This window comes from Stegodyphus dumicola, chromosome 2, assembly GCF_044657685.1.
Source record: "Stegodyphus dumicola isolate Sdum_Otavi_A_Nest chromosome 2, ASM4465768v1".
NCBI lineage: Eukaryota > Metazoa > Arthropoda > Arachnida > Araneae > Eresidae > Stegodyphus > Stegodyphus dumicola.
Window position 1 is genome coordinate 46,348,237 of NC_140769.1, and position 18,691 is coordinate 46,366,927.

General features: G+C 33.5%; 1 protein-coding gene across 1 annotated transcript in view; it reads left to right on the forward strand.

The window, feature by feature from the left end:
* LOC118200141 (agrin-like) overlaps nucleotides 1-18,691 on the forward strand; it is a 565,036-nt gene that overhangs the window by 403,256 nt on the left and 143,089 nt on the right. Inside the window, exon 17 of the mRNA XM_085810645.1 lies at nucleotides 6,974-7,105. Within this exon, the coding sequence (XP_085666771.1) occupies nucleotides 6,974-7,105 (132 nt within the window). The remainder of the gene's footprint in view (nucleotides 1-6,973; nucleotides 7,106-18,691) is intronic.

Below are 18,691 nucleotides of genomic sequence, written 5' to 3' on the forward strand. Positions count from 1 at the left end.
CTCTACAAGCTGCACCTTGTTCATCTGCCCATCAGTTTTGTTAAGCTCATGAAAAGCTATCTTAAAAACAGGACCTTTCAGGTAAAAATTAATGACTCTCTCTCTTCAAGAAAAAGAATTAAAAGCGGAGTGGCTCAAGGAAGCGTTCTGGGACCGCTTCTGTTTAATATCTACACGAACGATATGCCGGTTCCTTTGAATGCAAAAGTAGTGAAATATGCCGACGACACAGCAATTTTAACCAAGTCGCTAAAACCTCAGCTCGCTGTAGATAAACTTGAAAGCGCAGTAAATATCATAGCACACTATTATGACTCATGGAAATTAAAAGTAAATCCGTCAAAGAGCCAAATTCTCCTTTTCAGACGTCATCGGAAGTTCACTCCTGTGAATGTAAATATAAAAATTAATGATCAATCCCTAGCAATTGTTTCAAGTACCAAGTATCTAGGAGTGGTCTTTGACTCACAGCTGTTATTCAAAGAACACACGGAGTATGCCTTGCGCAAAGCCACCGCTGCTAAAATGTCTCTTTACCTTTTAATAAGAAGAAATGCTAAATTAAATATCAGTCTCAAGAAGAAGATCTATACCAGCTTAATAAGACCCACCCTACTTTATGCAGTGCCTATCTGGGCCACTGTGTACAAGACTTATAGACATAAACTACAAGTCTTTCAGAACAAAATACTCAGACAAATTGTTGACTCCCCATGGTTCGTACGTAACCTGCAGATACATAAAGAACTAAAAATAAGACCCATAGCTGATCAAATTCTCACCACGAGCCACAATTTCTATGCTAAAATAGAACTTTCTCAATACGAACATATCCGTGATCTGATAAATTATGATCCTACTATAGAAATTGCAGCAAAACGCCCAAGAGGCATCTTCCATAACAGTAAATGGTGAAATGTGTATATATTGTACATAGTACTATTATCTTTATTTTATCTTCATTGTGTCATTTTACCAGTGTCTTTGAAACTTTATAGACTTATGGACATGATCCGTGTACCTGGATCTTCAAAGCACTGACCTAATATTTGTCATTTTCGTAATCTTCTTATTGTTATATCAGAGACTTTGTAATATTGTGGACTTATGGACATGATCCGTGTACCTGGATCTTCAAAGCACTGATCTTATATTTGTCATTTTCGTAATCTTCTTATTGTTATATCAGAGACTTTGTAATATTGTGGACTTATGGACATGATCCGTGTACCTGGATCTTCAAAGCTCTGATTATTTATTGCTAGTGTAAAATGTTTTTCACCATTTGCTACTTCGCTCAAATACCGCCGTCCCTATATGTACATAGTGTATAGTTTCAGTAACTCATGTGCCTCAGTGTTGTACAAGAACTTTAGTGTTTAATTTCTCAGACCAAGACTTCACTGAATTGTGATATCTACTATTTCAAGATGCATTGGCTGTGGACAGTTCACGGGAGGGTGACCCCCACGTGACTACCACTGTCCAATCTGTGTTTTAGAGCAAGGATGAATTTGAATATTTTGTTTAGCTAATCTGTTGCACTTAGTTGTGCCATTTGTCTTCATTTAGATCGCGATATTAGTTTAATTATTCCAATCTGGATAACCTGTTTCAAAACTTGATAATTATTAATATATCCAATATTTCTCATTGCACGCTTAAGCTGCTTTGCTCGGAGTCTGAACTTAGGTGGGTCACCACCCACGTGACAGGCTCCTGCCAATCATCTCCGTCCACTCCACCTACATTTCACAAAATTTGACAAGTTTCGCCTAGTTGGCGCGGCGTAAATCGCCTTAATAAAAACTTAAGTACCAACGCCTTAGGGAAATTTACCAACAGAGACGGTTAAAGTAGCGGTTGGCTACTAATTGCCGCCTAGCCATTGACTCGATTTCGATTTCAGTTCGAGTTAGTTGCTTAGTTTGTTGTTGTTTAGAAAACTGCTCTTGTTGATTGTAGCGAATTCGTGGATTAGCTTTCTTTAGATGTTTTGAATTAAGTTCTATTGAATGTTTAAGTAGTTAGAAGATAACTACTGTGATATATTGTGATACTGCACGATTATTTGAGGATATTTAATCATATTTGTTGTGATAATAATAAATTTTTGTTCATTTTTCATTGGACTTGTGCATTCATTTCGTAACGAACCCGTACGCACGCAACAGTATAATATATATGCATAATATAATACATACAAGTCAATGCAAAGAGTGTAATAATACATATATGCCTATAATAAATGAGTATAATAATAAATAAATAAATACGAAACGTATAATATATATATACTCGTATATATATAATGTGAGTATGTATATATATACATATACCCCTTACCTGGCTTTTATTTTTGCAATCCTTTGTTATAGTTATATACTTCCAGATTTTAAATGACGAAATTAGTCCAGGTATTTAATTTTAAAATTTGCAGGTTTTGATATCATTTTCAACTTGCCTTGGGAAATCGGTTAATTAAGTTAGAATAATACGAGAAAGCAAGTTTAAATAAAGTGAAGCAAAAATAAAGACGTGTTTTAAATAATGAAAAATTAATAATTTATTAATTAATTTTAATTGTTTTAAATGTCGAATCTGTAGTTTGTAAGGATACCTTGAATTCAGAGTCAAGCATGAGCAACTGAGTGAAGCTGATGGGACCTTTTCATTAGGTTGAAAAGGCTGGTTGGTTGTGCCACCATATCTCTAAGCATTAACCTGGATAATAATTGGCGATATAAGCATTTTGGAATCCAGCATTGAGGTTGCAAGTAGTTGTAGATGGGAAACTATGGGTATATTTGCAATGGGAAGACCTAAGGAGATGGAGGAACCTTACTATCTGAAGAATCTACAATAACAATGACCATGCTACTTACGTGTTTTGCGGCCTATAGTTTCATTTATAAGCAAAGCATTCACTTGGATATGTTGGATATGCCATATGATTTGTGAAAAAGAAAGTGTTCTTCAATTTCCCACTGACTAGCAACAGCTGCCATTACAAACAGTGTTTGACTCGACCAGCTTGGAATAATGTTGAATGGAGTCCTTTGACGTTCTTAACAGACTCAAAACGTGATTGAAACGTCAATATTTACGTGCTCAGAGACAATTTATGAATCTTGTTTTTCCTAAGAAATGACATAAAGCTCCTATGTATGGAATAAATACCTCAGAAGCCGTTTATTTGAGTAGACTAGCCATTTTGCTAGATTCTTATAGAACTTTAACCGCATTCTGATATTTATTGTATTATTGTTCTTTTTAAAGTATATTCAGGCTTGAAGGCTTTTTGACTTGAAAGCTAGCAAAGTTTTTCTCTCTATGACTGGTTGAATTACATGACATCTTTCTTCTTCGGCATGCTTATGTATAAACATTCTTGTTTGGGAAATGATTTTATACTGCCTTTTCTTAATCCCAAATTTCTGTGAACTTACTAGTTAGTTTGAAACATGCATTGGAAGCTTTGAACGTTATCCGCAAATTTTTATTTCATGTTAGATAATTGCTAATCTGTTATCAGGAGATGACAATATAACGTAGTTTTTTCTTTATTGTTTTGCAACCAAAAAAAAAAAAAAAAAAAAAAAGAATTTTTTTTTTGAATGTCCACGTGGCTCATCAGTCATTAACGGTTTTCTACTTACTCACGTGCATTGAAATAATAGCGGTTGGCTAATTTTTTTCTATGTGTATTCTTTTGAAAGCTCTCTTGAATTCTAAAATTAAAAATAATAAAAAGAAGTTTTTATTATTTTTAATTTTAGAATTTCGTGTTTACAAATGTTTACAAATGAAATTTTAGAATTTCATTTGTAAACATCCCAGTAAAATAAATGGATACTACACCTTGAAAAATAACATTTTTCTTTATTAAATAAATGCATAAATCCCTGTGTAGTGTTCGTTTATGGTAATTTTGAAGAGTTTATTTTACAAGTAAGATTTAATTATAGATGTTTTGTATCAATAATTTCTGGGTGACTAGTTCTTAAATTAAGGTGTTTATTGCAACTTCTAAGCTTTAAATTATTTTAGGTGTTAAGCTAAAATCTGCATACCAAGATCAGTTTGCCAATTAGTTTTTAATATTATGAATTAAATGTGTATTTAAAAAAAATTAATACTTTCTTTTTGAAATTTTTATGGTAAACGCTCAAAAATGTCAGATTGCGATTCGAAATTATCAAATCATATTTCCCATTGAATTTTTGTGTTGATTTTCAACAGTCACCGGTTCAGTATACAGTTGAATGAAAAACTGTTGCCGAAATCACATTTCTAAAAAAATGAAACTATTCAAAATGATGCGATAAAAATCGAAAAGATAAAGTAAAATGCAATTTGATTAGAATTTTGAAGGAAAAAATATCTGAAATGTTTCAGATTTTAAATTACGTCCAAAGGAGCGTTTTTTAACGTTTTGTGCGTTACCTTTAGTTATTAAATATAATGTGCTTTGCACTTAACTAAACCATAAAATTTAGTTCAATAGCAATGTTGCAAAATAATTTTAAAATGAGCATATCTTTAGAATTTTCAATACACAGTTAAACGCGCTGGAGATAAAAAGGTTTTCCCCTTCCCGCGTATTGCCATTACTCGCTTTTAAATCTTTGAGTTTGTTACTCAAAAATTCATTAAAGTTTTACAAAATATGAAATCGATAATAAAACGAATTCCAAATTTCAAATTTGGGATTTCAGATGCACATATTCGCAGCAGGATTACGTCATTCAAAATTCGATGGCTGTAGATACCGTTGTTTTATCACAATGCGAGAAATATGCAGATTTTTCATTATTTAATTTGTTCAAATATAATTCAGGACATTTTGTGGCAACAGTTTGAAAAGTGAACCGACATTTATAGGAGTCCGACGCAAAAGGCCAAAACGAAAGTAAGAGTCCTTCGTCACTTAAATCCGCTTGGACTAAAAATCGCTTCGAAGGTGCACTGGCTCTTATCTAGATGCACCTATATACCAATTTTCGTAGATCTGGGTCTTACGCGCAAGCACGAATGAAAGACTCTTTCTTTTATTATCTGCAGAGATTGTCATAAGAAAAAGTGGTTTCTCATTACATCAGATTTTTTTTTATTGATGCTTTAGAAGAAGACTGTAATTGATTGACAAACTGGTTCATTCATTATTCCCTCACAATTTTATTGTAGGATTTTCGTATATCATTCAGGCATTCTTTCTTATATTCTTCATTTATGATATCATTCATCGTTTGTATTTAGACGAATAAAGCTATAAGACAAAATTTACAAGGAATTATTGCATTTCATTGTGCAAATGATAATACGTCCAATTAGGAATAGGAAGATACGTGATTTGAATCCCAACGAAGGGGAAATTGATCTTTCATATTTCCGGCAGCACCGATTGAAATAAAAGGTAATGGATAGTAATTCGATATTGTTCTGTTTAATTTAGCACTTTTGGAGCCATATTAGTCCATTATTTTATTATTTCTTTCCCCACTCCTTTCTCTTGATACCAGATGAAACGGAACAATCGGGAGTAGTATCAGGAAAACATTCTCTAATTTCACAACTAAATCCTATAAAATTCTGTTGTGGAAGAACACGGTCTTTGCTATTTTCTTTTTTCTTTTTCTTTTTCTTTTTTTTTTTTTTTTTTGCAAAAAATTTTTATCAATTTCCACGATTTTAATGCGTCTATTGCCTTTAACGTTAAGATGAGGTAACAAGAAACACGTGCAGATGTCTGACATGCCATTTGTCCAACCAACCGTTACGTTCTGATTTATCTGAAGCAAGCTTTCTTTCAGGAAACTGAATAATATCAATTTATGTCATCTGTAAGTAAATGAGTCACACGGAAAGAGTGAAGGAAATGCATTATTTAACAAACCACATTTATGCTTGGACACCTTGTTATTTGCGTTAGAAATGACAGCAGCGTAGCCATTTCGGCTTTGAGTCATGTTATAATTTCAAGTGGTGGACTTTCGGGCAATAACTTTATATTATTGAAGAAATAGAATCTCATGTAGTCAAATTCATTATAGAAAAGCAAGAGGGTAAATGCTCCGAAAAATAGAGCTTTATTGAAAAAATAATGCACTGCTATCTGCATTAAACTGACCGGTCTTGTGGTCTCTCCATTCGCCTTTCAGATGGGGATAAAATAGGAAATTATCTCATTCTGTCCATTTGCTTTCGTGATGTCAGTCACACCATGAGAGCACATGGGTAGACGTTTACTGACAACTTGTCCAGCTAATAAAAGAAGAGCCGAGGCTCAAATCCCGCCTAGGATATAGTTAATGTTTACGTTTCGGCTTCGAAAAACCTGTGTTGCGACGGCTCACTTGCCTGACAGTGACATGAAAATAAGCCCACGGGATTCATCGGGGCAAGGAGAACAATATTGCGCCTGTAGTTAGCAAAGTCTTGAGCACCATTCAAGTGACGGTACAACTTCGCTCATTTCCGCCGTCATTTTTGAAGAAGAGCACACCGGGGGGTATGGGTCCGAGGGTCTTCCACTTCCCCTCCCACCAACCTTTCGAGAGGACGTCCGGCTCGCCGCATATTTAAGACGCCCCCATGCCACATAGACACTTTATATTTATTATATATTTACATATGGTTTGCTGCTTGCTAGGCGTTAAAACCGACCCTCTTTCCAAACCGACTTAATATTTACAAACATCCATACATTCTCCGGGATTCAAACTCGGGCCCTTCGGAATTGCAGTAGGCTTCCCTAACCACTTTACCATTTGGGCGGCTCAAAAAACTTAAATGATTCTAAAAATTCATTTGAAATGTGAAGTTTTATTGATTTATTAACTTCAATATTTTAATCAAATACAGTGCACTTTAATAAACATTTCACAACAAACGTTTAATATGTTTTCCTGTATTTTTAAGAGTTAAACTGTTTTGCAAGACTTTAACTAACTAGTTATGATTTTCTTTACAGTTACTGCTCTTGAAGAAGTTACTATATTTTTGAAACATAAGCAGACCGAAAAGAAACTTGATTCGAAAATATTTCAGCGTAAAAGTCGGAATACACGAAATGTAACATCTTCCTTAAATGCAAGTATGCAAGGTAAGTAAATGACTTAACTTTTTGCTGAATATAATGACTTATATATAATTATTCCAGAAACATACGAAAATAAAGTAAGGAAGAATTTTGATGTCTACATTTTTACTACTTTCTTCAAATTTTCATATTAAATAATTTAAATCAAAATATTAGCTTTAGCGCAGCATGGATTCTTCTTACATATATTGAATTCAGGTCTAGTAAAATATTTTATTTCCAGTTAAAGGTTAGATTGCAAATAAATGTATTAAATAAATACGTTTAGTTTAAAATTATTAAAAGGGCATCGAAATTTCGAAAGATTACTAAATTTTCCTTTAAAATTTTATGATTTTATAAAAAAGGCTTTGTTTTTTCTGTTTTGTAACTTTTAAAGGGGGAGAATTTATTCATGTAGTTTATATTTTCTTAGCGTGACACTGCAAGCGGTTGAATTAAAAATTACAAAACTAGTTTTACGTGCATAAATAATCTACATATGAAGCACTTTTACACAGTGTGTCCCCGAATAAAAGTGATCTATCGAAAACCATGCTTATCTGATTGATATTGATATATTTAGTAACATTATGTTTTTGTTCTAATGTCAGATGTGCAACAACGCAGTGTGTTACATTCACGTCTAATATACACTAACAAAAGCAATGTTGTACTGAAATTTTATCGGGGTATATTTTTATTTGAGATAACCTGTATATTAGTTAATTCGCTCACAGAATTTATAGATCGAAAGTACTATTCTAGGACTTAAGACCACCTAAATATAATATATATCCCTTGCCTGTGACGCCCGAACTCAATTCGGGCAACGCAAATGCGCCAATTTAGGAATGCCCGGCCTAAAATTCGGTGTTTCAATTCCGTCAGGCTCAAACGCAATTCGTACTGCTCTTGAAGTATATGTAATTTAGCATTTAACCAATATACGGGCCGGAAATTTAAAAATATACGAGCAATCAGAAAAAACTTACCACTCGATTAAAAAAAAAAAAAAAAAAAAAAAAAAAAAAAACTGAAATTTTTCAGGTTTTAAACTACGTCTAAAGGGGCGCTTTTTTAATATTTTGTCTGTTACCTTTATTTATTAAATATCACATTCTTCGTAAATTCAGTTCAAGAGCAATATCGCAAAATAGTTTCAAATTGAGCATATCTTTAGAATTTCCGATACGCAGTCTCACGCGCTGGGGATAAAAATGTTTTTTCTGTACAACGTTGCCATTGCTTGCTTTGAAATCCTTGAGTTTGTTAATAAAAATTTCGTTAAAGCTTTACAAAACATGAAATCGATAATAAAACAAATTCCAAATTTCAAATTTGGGCTTCTACATCCCCATATTCGCAGTAGGATTACGTCATTCAAAATTCAATAGCTCTATGTGCCGTTATTTTATCACAATACAAGAAATATACATACATATATGCAGATTCTTCATTATTTAATTTCTTTAAATATAACACAGGGCTTTAACATTTGGTGGCTACAGTTTGAAACATGAAACCTACATTTATAGTGAACCAACGCAAAACGGAAACAATAGTCCTTCAGCGACGAAGCCCCTTTGGATTAAAAAGAAGAGAAAAGAAAGAAAGAATGGAGTGACGTTCTGGCTTTCCAGCGTGGGAAAGTAAAAAAGTCCTGAAATGACAAGACAAGAAAGAAATTTGCCTGCTTTCTTCGGTTCATACTGCAGAAAAAATTGAGACAGAAGATTGGGAGAAGCAAAAGAAACTGAAACCTTATAGAGACATTAAATTATTTCGAAGCAGGAGACGTAAAAAAATTAGCAATGCCCTCGCCGGGACTTGAACCACGGACTTCTCGAATACGCGTCAAGCGTGCTGACCACTAAACTACGAATGCATGGTAAGAAGGCAGGAGAAATACCATATAACCTAAAGCAGTTGCTGGCTATAACCACACTGTGAGAGGTGTTAATAAACTTGATCAATGCCTTACAGATTATCCCGTTGTCGGAAAACGTGGAAAGAAATACCGCATAAAGATACTTATTCCCATCTTCTGGATCAAACACTTTGGAATTCCTTTATTATTTATAAAGAATCAGTCATCAGACAGAGGAATTATTATTTATCACTCATCAGACGGAGGAAAATGTAATATGGACTACAAAATCTCAATCGTGGAACAAATCATTGAAGATAATAAGTCATACATTCAGCCGCAGGACCAAAGCGTTCTAATGTAATGTGAACTTTTTGCGACACATTCCTGAACACATTTCACCAACGGAGAAAAAGACTACTCCCACCAAACAATGCTTCCTTTGTTGTCGTAAAACTAATGGAACGGAAGACAGGATACGATGCCAGACTAGAGTTTGTTGCAAAGACTGTGATTTAGGCTTGTGTGCTGTGCCATGTTTCGTATATATCATACTGTGAAGGATTTGTGAAATTCAAAGAGAATCTGAGGGACATGGAATTCATGATAGTTCATATAAATAATAATATTGTTGTATTAGTTTATTATATGTATCTTGAACATTATGTCATCTGATTTATTTTGCTGTAATTTTACCAAACATTACTATAATTTATTAACATTTCCCATATATGTGAAAATATTGTATATAGTAGTTATTTCGTTTAACATTTTTTTAATATGTTTCTAACATTTTAATGATAGTAACGAACAAAATTAAGGGAAAAAAATTTCCATTTTTTGCACGTTTTTCTTAAATATATTCCGCAGGCAAGGGGTTAAGTCGACCAAATGCTCCAGAAAATGATGCATAATGTAATAACATAAAATTATTCACAACTGGCTTAAGAATCAGACATTCATAGCATACATTTATCTGGAATGAAAATGTTGTTTTGAAGTTTACTCATAGTCATTAAATTGTCCGAATCTTTTCGTTGCGAAAACGACCTTCAATGGAAGATGACCCAGTGAATCGTTTGTCTAAAGTGCTCCTTTTTTCTTTTAAATAGGTGTCAGAGAATGGTTTGTTTTGTACTGCTTTTTGTACTGCACCTTGTTTGATATAAATTGATGCCTCAGTAAAACAGCTGATATTATGATTGATTATTCCCGTCTCTCATCTAGGCTGCTGAACAAAATGTCGGGCATAGGATACACAGGATTTTTTTCTCAGTTTCCCGAAGAATTAAGGCTGAGTTCTCTTTCAAGTACCAAAGATTATGCCATGATAAAGCCTCAGATTTACTTATTGGAGTATTGGGAATGGGAAAGGAAATTTTATAGATCTCAAATAAAATTTCGGGAGTGGCCTTATTTTGACTGTACGTCTTGGCATAAGGCTTGACTGGACAACTTGGTGTAGTAATAAAGAGTTAAGGCACAGTATACTCAACCAGATTCACATGTGGTTTCATTGTATAATTTTTGCATGAAATAACTTAGCTTACAGTATCAATTAGTTCTTGATCATATCAATGTTCTTATTCATATACGTGAATAAGCAAGGAAAACTGTGACTTGAAATCTTCATCAACACTGAAAAGAAGATAGATATTTTTAATCATAGAATTTAATCCGTGGATTATTATACCTAAAAAAGGATTTTTAGATTTTTATTTGCACAATACGTTAATGAAATTTGAGCACAATACGTTAATGAAATGGGTTGAAATCTAAAGAATCAGTAGTAAACGCCACCTAGCGGGATAATAGTTAGTTATTCTGACTATTTCCCGGTTCGAATTCCGGAGAAGGCATGGATGTTATATAGTGCCTTTTAGTCATGGGAGCACTCTAACTATATGTAGATCCGAAAGTTCTTCCGTGCGGCCTGGTGGTATGGGAAGAAGGGTAGGAAATGCTTAGACCCGCCTCCTCGGGGCGCTGTCTCTCGAAATTGGAGCGGAACTGAGCAAAAGACGTGTTGTCACCTGTATGGTGCTCGAGGCTCATGCCAAAAGACAGGTGTAAAATCGTCCTCCTTTGCCACGGTACTGTTCGTAGGTTTGTTCTAAACATGTCAGACAAAAGAGATATGACAACAACATCAGTATTAAAAATTTTTCTTTGTGCTAATTCATTCATTACTTCTTTATTAGCTAATTGTTTATTAATGCGATCTTATTAATTCTTATTTTGGATTTCATACCTGTATTTGCATTCTTTCTGCATTTGTTTCATTTCAGAAATATGATTAAAGTTGTTTTTTTAGTCTGAATTTAATTTTGGATCCGCATGTGGCATACATCTTAGAGAAATATTCACTATGAAATTGCACTTATAAAGCATTTGTATCCTAAATATGAAAGCTGCGTAAAAAATAGAGCTGTTAAAGATCATAATCTATTTATTCTTAACTCATTTGTATCCGGTAAATGTACTACGGAACTGTATGCAGAAATCTAGCCATTAATTTCAGACCCTTAAAAAATGAGAATTGTTTTCTTTTCATTTCTGTAAAGTGTCGGAGTCAATAAAATGTCCCAAACTAGAAGAAATGCAGAATAAAAATATATGATTCATAGGACTTCGAAACGCTGTATTTATAAGCATTTTAAATTAAAAAGGAATACTACAGGAAACGAAGTAAAATCGCTTTCTAGATTTAGCCATAACATTAAAATTTTCGGTATTTGCTACCCTTCTTTCTGAACACACATTTAGTTGCTACTCCAGTTCTGCTTGCATACTAAATCGCACTTTTCCGCTGATGATAAACGAAGCAGCTATGATACGGTCTTAAATATTTTGGAAAATTGCTAGAAATGGGACCATATAAACATTGCCTTTAACAAAGCTCAAATGAAACAAAAACTGGGGGCATTCAGATTGAAAGACCGCGGTGACCGTAAGAACACTGCTGTGACTTCTTCCCGATGTTGAGCACTTTACTGGAATGTACCAATGAATGAAATAGAGCCCTATCTTGCTATAAATTGAAATTATCTGATTCAGAGTTCATTTGAGGAATTTGCAAGTGCGACACACAATACATCCATCATAGCATTCTCGAAAAAAAAAAAAAAAAGAAAGGTCAATCCACTTTTATTTGTGAAGTGATGCAGAAAACGAAGTTTTGCCGAATCCTGTTTCTTTTCTGTGGCAGCGTGACAATTTTTAGGCCCCATTTCAAGATACTGCAACTAAAATTCAACGTCGCTTCTTCATTGACTATCAAACATTCAGAAAAATCCTCATTTTTTAATGCTTTTCGCATGAGATTAAAAATTTCTTATCCCTTAATATAATAATTTGGCTTTAAATACTGCCAGCATGCATAAACGCATGGTGTAAGGCTCGGTGCCCATTACAAAAGTTTATCAATGATTTATCACAGAATTTCAAGTTCTCGTTAAGCCCTTTGTTGGTTTTTGCAAGCTACACATAAGACCCTTCGTAACCATCTATATAGTTTTTTCAGAAACGATTGGGCCGTGTAGATCTCTAGGGATAATACAGACAGGTAGCATTCCAAAACTGTCAATACTGTCACAAAATTCTGTAATTGTTTGGCGGATTAATTTGTCTGAAACTTACATTACGCAATAACAATGGCTAAACATTTTGCAAAATTTTCTAAAATATAAAGCGCTACTTACTGTATACTTTCATCTTAGTATGAGCACATATCTTCAATACTATGTATGAGAGCTTGTGGTTATTTTGAATCTCCGGAAAGTGCTTTCTACTGGGTTTCAGATATCGAAAATCAGATATAATAAATTTGCAGTAGAGAGCCTACAGGTGTTTAAATTGTAAATTTTGTTACCAGTGCAAAGTGCTGCTTTAAAATATTGCTTATTGTTAAAAATCTTGGTTAGGTGTAAGTGTTTTTCGAATGATCAACGTTCGTGACTTTGGATTGACTATTAGGACTGCTTTGATAGTGATTAAATTTGATTTAAAATTCATGGGAAGGTTTGGAAATGTATTTCTCATTATTTCGATTTTACTACATGATGTGTCCCACCCGCAAGTTTGAACTTCGAGATAATGTTCTCCGTTATATGCGTATCAAGGATATGTGTGGTCAATACTTTGTAAATTACAGGAATTCCAAACCTGATGAATTATTTATGATAACTTCGTCATACCACCTGCCCTAGCTTTAGGTATTTTAATCATGGTATTGAATATATGTATAACTAATATATTAAATTGGAATTACATTTCGATATTACCTAAAATAAGGTTTCATTTTATTCTTTAAACTTAAATCACATCTACGTGACACAAATGTAAGTAAGTGTGAGGTAAATTAAATGTGAATTATTCCGTAAACACCCAACAATCACCTGAAGAACTCCCTGTTCCAAAACCAAGTACTACCTATTCCATGAAACAAGCTGCTTTTACGAATTGAAATATGGGAATAGAGTAACCCCAACAGTCACTTGAAGAATGTAGAAACAATTATAGAACATAAGAACTCCCTGTTCCATGGGATCAGTGCTTTTACGAATAGTGGTATATGAACCCGGTAACCTGCTGGAATGTATTTGTCACTTAAAGAATGAAACAAATATTCAACTTGGATGAATAATTGGACTGTTTGCAGTCTTTACACTCTGCCATTCTACCACCAGCCGTGTGTAACAACACCTCTGAAACATTCTGAGACTAGAGGTCGATGCAGAACACCATAAAGGGCAAAGTCAAGTAGCTTATGAAGTTTATACACTGTGCCCTTTTACTATGAGTACATGGGCGTAACTTTCTTTGTAAGTCTGAAGCTGTTAGATGACAGAGTTACCCGACCATCCGTACCTACAAAGGAGTGATTTTCCATCTTTTTAAGTGTTTTATCCGTGTTCTGTCTCCTAATGCTCAAAGATGATGAAGAGATGCTTCATTGTTTAAGGCCTTTAAACGGGTGTCTGTATAAAACCTCGTTCTAATGATCAGCGGATCTAAATGGGGGATAGTTTGGGTACAGCAAGAAGCCCCAAGCTCTTTTTTTCTGCAACCAGGCTGATTCCATTTGTTAGAACAACCGTATACTACAAACCGCTTCGCAATTTTATATTCAAGAAACTCGGTAAATACCTTGATTGGTGGTTTGGCTATAATTTCAATAAGTGTGTCTTTCACAGTACAGTCCCATTGCTTGATTATAAAAGCCTTTGCCCCGTTAAAGGGTGCTCTGGCCACTTTGATGCTCGGAATTGAAATAATTCAGACCTTAATCTTTGTTTCTTGTAACCGTGAACTTTCCCTTGAAATTTAGTTGATAGCAGGACAACTTTACTTATAAATGAAAATAAATTTGATAATCTAATTTATGTTAAAATGAGAAAAAGTAAGAGCGTTTCTCTCTATCCCTAAACAAACAAATAGGAGAGGAAAATCAATAAAATTTGGGAGTAAAATATAAATCAACACACACACACACAAAATAATATATCATGATTTTTTTCTTTTATTAAAACAGAAGGTACCAAAACTGGGCTGTTGTTTAACGGGAGTATATTTATTCCGCAGGAATCTAAAGCATGAGAAATTTCTAAAGTGTGCCCAAATTTGGTTACAATGCCTTCGTCAAAGAGATTTTCCCAAGCCACGCCTTCTGTATAAGCGACAGCATTTAGTCCGATGGCCGTAAAAATTGAGAATGATGATCCCGAGAGAGCATTGTCTTACCTCTGCTTTTATTTTAGTTTTGTTGCTCTCTCGAACTTTGTCGATCTTCCCATGTTTCCATTGATACAATTAGCCGATATTAAAAGAAGAAAGTTTCACTTAAGCATTTTGTTTACTTTTTTACCTTCTATTACTCGTCTTCCTCCTGAAAAGCAAATAAAAATCGATGATAAGTGAAGGAAGAAGGAGGCATTTGGCAACGTTAGTAAATTCCCGTGAATTAAATTTAAAAGAAAAACTTGTTTTTAGATGTACTTTAGCTCTTCTTCATTACTTAACATGTTCTTCTTGTGACTAACAACTTGGAAATATTTTTTTTTGCCTTTCGTGTCTCCACCCACTTCTGCTTGTTTTTAAGATAGATTACAGAGTTCCAAAGGGAATAAGAGGTAGTTGCCTAGGTTACGAACCTTGGTGACAAAAGAAGAGGTATGGGCAGGGAAAGTGGGGAGAAAACGGTACAAGCATTTAACCTCATTAACTCACCAAGTTAATTTGGAATAATATTTTTAGAAAAATCTGCCTTTCTTTCCCTGCAGTCACAAGAATTAGTTTGTTAAGTAATGTTTTTACAAAACTAACTGCTTTATAAAATATTAAATAATGCAGAATTGTTTTCTGATTCTTCTGATATAGCTACATTATGGCAGGCAGTTAATTTTTAATGTCAATTTAAAAATGATTTTTCAAAACTAGTTCTACGGAAGGCCCATCACAAAATCTTCTTAATATTTACTTATTACGGAAAAACAAAACAAAACAAAAAAATGCATGTGATCAATAAAGTGTGTTGTTAAAAATATATACGCTAACACGTTGACATCCGACACGCATAAAAGTCATTCCAAAAACGTCGATATTTTATGTTCAGTATGTGACAATGTTATTGCATTGTACGAGTATGCTTCATTCGTGACCATACAAAGAGTAAATATTACTTACCACATTATCAGAAAATATGTAACTATTATTTTTTTAAGTTTATATTATTTGGTTCATGTATATGCTATTATATGTGCATATGCTAGACATTCATGTATAGGCTATCAACTTCATGTATAATTCGGGTTCTGATTAGTGACTTTCATCATATTTCTTTCTATATATATATATATATATATATATATATATTATATATTTGTATTAGATCATTCCAAATCTCAAACCTAAATACATTTTTAATTCATGAGATAAGTTAAAAAAATAACTGCAGGATTATTAGGTGTAGGACGCAACATGGCATTTCACAACAATTTGATTTACTTTTGAATAATACTTTGAGTCTTCCGAAACATCTCAGCACGCATTTATATATTTTGGACACCATTTTATGAGAAAACAAATATTATTTCCAAAATTTTAGAAGTTTGCATATTTTCAAGAGTTTATGATTTGTAATTTGAGACCAATTTTAGCAGAGTGATTTGGAGGTCGAAGAGATTTATATTCCTATATAAAATGGCAGAAAAGTTGGCCCGCCAGTAGTACATGTGGCCACAAACTTGAGCGTTGCTGTTACCAGTTGATGGGTCACAAGGCCTCAGAAACAAACCTGCCATGATCCACCGGTGAGACACGAGGCAGTTAAGCTATCAAAGCATAAAAATGGATATCTCATGTCAAATTGTTTCAATTATTTGAATTACTACAAATGTCTGTACTAACGTGCAAGCACTTTTCTTCAGCGACCATCTAATGAATATTTATTAAGTAAGGTTACAATAGCAGAACTTGATGAAAATTCTTTGTGATTTTTGTAATACATAGTTTATCATTTTTAAACGTGGTCAAATATAAAACAAACATACTATATCACATCGTCATGCAAACAGTTATGGAAATAAAAATTAAAAGTAAATCTTTGCTTTTTTTTACGCATAAATTCAGAAAAATAATTTAACGTAATTCTTAAAATTTTGCAAAACAAAAATTTTATTACGTTGTAAATTTGATGAATTCCTTTAATTATAAGAATGTAGACAAAGATCTTCAATGTCTGCACAGAAGTTCAGATATAAAAGTAATTTATTATAATTGCCATCTTTTTTAATTATTATAAATGTCATCTTCACGGCCGCTTAGAGAAAAGTTTTCGATATTTTGAATTTGAACAAAAAACTGTTATTTTCATTCTTTAATGAAAAAATTTTTACATTTTGTACTTTTTAGATGGATACCCCGGTGAAAGAAAGTTTTCTTCCACCATGGTGCGCTCCATTTATATTCAACGAATTAAAATTCAGTCTACGTACTGATGTCTTTGTTTCCGTGATATCAATAGATTGAGGGGCGATAAAATATCGTGATTAGGACAATCTACTGTACTTCTAAAAATTTCACATAAGGATCAAAAACTGAGTTTAGGTACTTTCAGTAATCGAAATTTCACTGATAAAGATGTGCGGATTAATGCAGTTGTTTTGAATGACGTTCTCTTAGACTCTGTTTCCATTATCTTAGACCCTGTCCCTATTGTTTTCTTTCGATGACATTGCCAAAACTGCTGAGTATGTTTGCTTAACTCCAAACTACAACAGGTCCCGAACAACTATCCAGAGAAAACCTGGACTTGTCACTAAAGCTCCGGTCAATGGACATATAATGGCGATGCTCTCTACTTCACTTTAATAGGATGCATTTCATAGCCCGCGTTTACCGGAGACTAACCAATGATATTTTCCTCCATACAGATTTCTTACAAAGCCTTTTGATCGTAAAACTTGAAATTATGTATCTGCGATATGTTCCTTGCTATCTGTTATGTAGTTATTCATTTCCGGAATTATAGCCGACAAGTGTACATGAAGAGCAATCTTGGTGTGTTTTCTGATTTGATCTGGAGTTCGAAATACATCACTTAAACCCTTTTCCATTTTCAAATAACCATTTTCAACTTAAACCAATTTCAATTTAAACCATTTTCAAATTTTAGTAAGGATGTTTCGGGTACTTTTTCGTGTCTCCTTATACCTATGCTGATTTCTGATATGTCTTTAGCATTTCTTTTTCGCAATCAGTGATATGCTTCCTCAAACGATATATTTCAGAACTATAATTAACTAAACTTTCAGAACTATAATTTACTAACTCCTACATTTTCAAATTTTACTTACAGATGATTTAAAGTTTCAGATAGAGAATAAGGCATTTTTTGAGAGCAGTTAATAATTTTATTCGTTCGGAAAGAGGATTGATCGTAAGTGAAATATATTCCATGAGAAAACTATAAATTATCTCATATATGACGAATTTTATTTAATAGTACATTAGTCATAAATGGGTTACTAATGAACATCTGTTAAATGGTTGAAATTTAAACAGAGATGCACTTTAAATTAAAAAAATCTGATGTGTACGCCATATGACTTCTTTGTACAGAATATTAAATTAGAAGCATTTTTCCTGCATTTCATTTAAACTTCTTTCACTTATCCAGCCTCAAGCTATGCAAAAACGGCGGGGTTTTACCCATGAAAATAGAAAACTCACTAATTGTTAACACACATTATTTTTTATAACGTGATTAATCGCTTGCCTGCTTTCATCTGTTGTCTAAAGATGTGATACGAGTATATAAAACTGTGAGGCACTTATAACATCGACAATATTGTGGTAACAAGGACAGATGTTGTAAGATATCATTTGTCAAAAGAAACTAAATAAAGGTGATGTTGTGACTATCAACCTAATTGGGCTTTCCGAAGGTCCAATGTTCTAATGCGCAATCTGTATGTCTGTCATGTTTATCACTGTTCCGGGCATGACTAAAACGTTAACAGGTATCTTCTTTCATCCTAAACCATCTTATCACATATATCTTACGACATCTGTCTACACAACACTATGGGTGCCATAAGCGCCCAACAATTTTATATACACGTATCACATTTTTAGACAGTCAATGAAAACAATAGAGCGATTAATTAAGTGATTGCGAAGTGACAGCAGTGGAGAAAAGTAAGTGCCTAATGAGCAGGTGGGGTATTTCTAAACTCGTC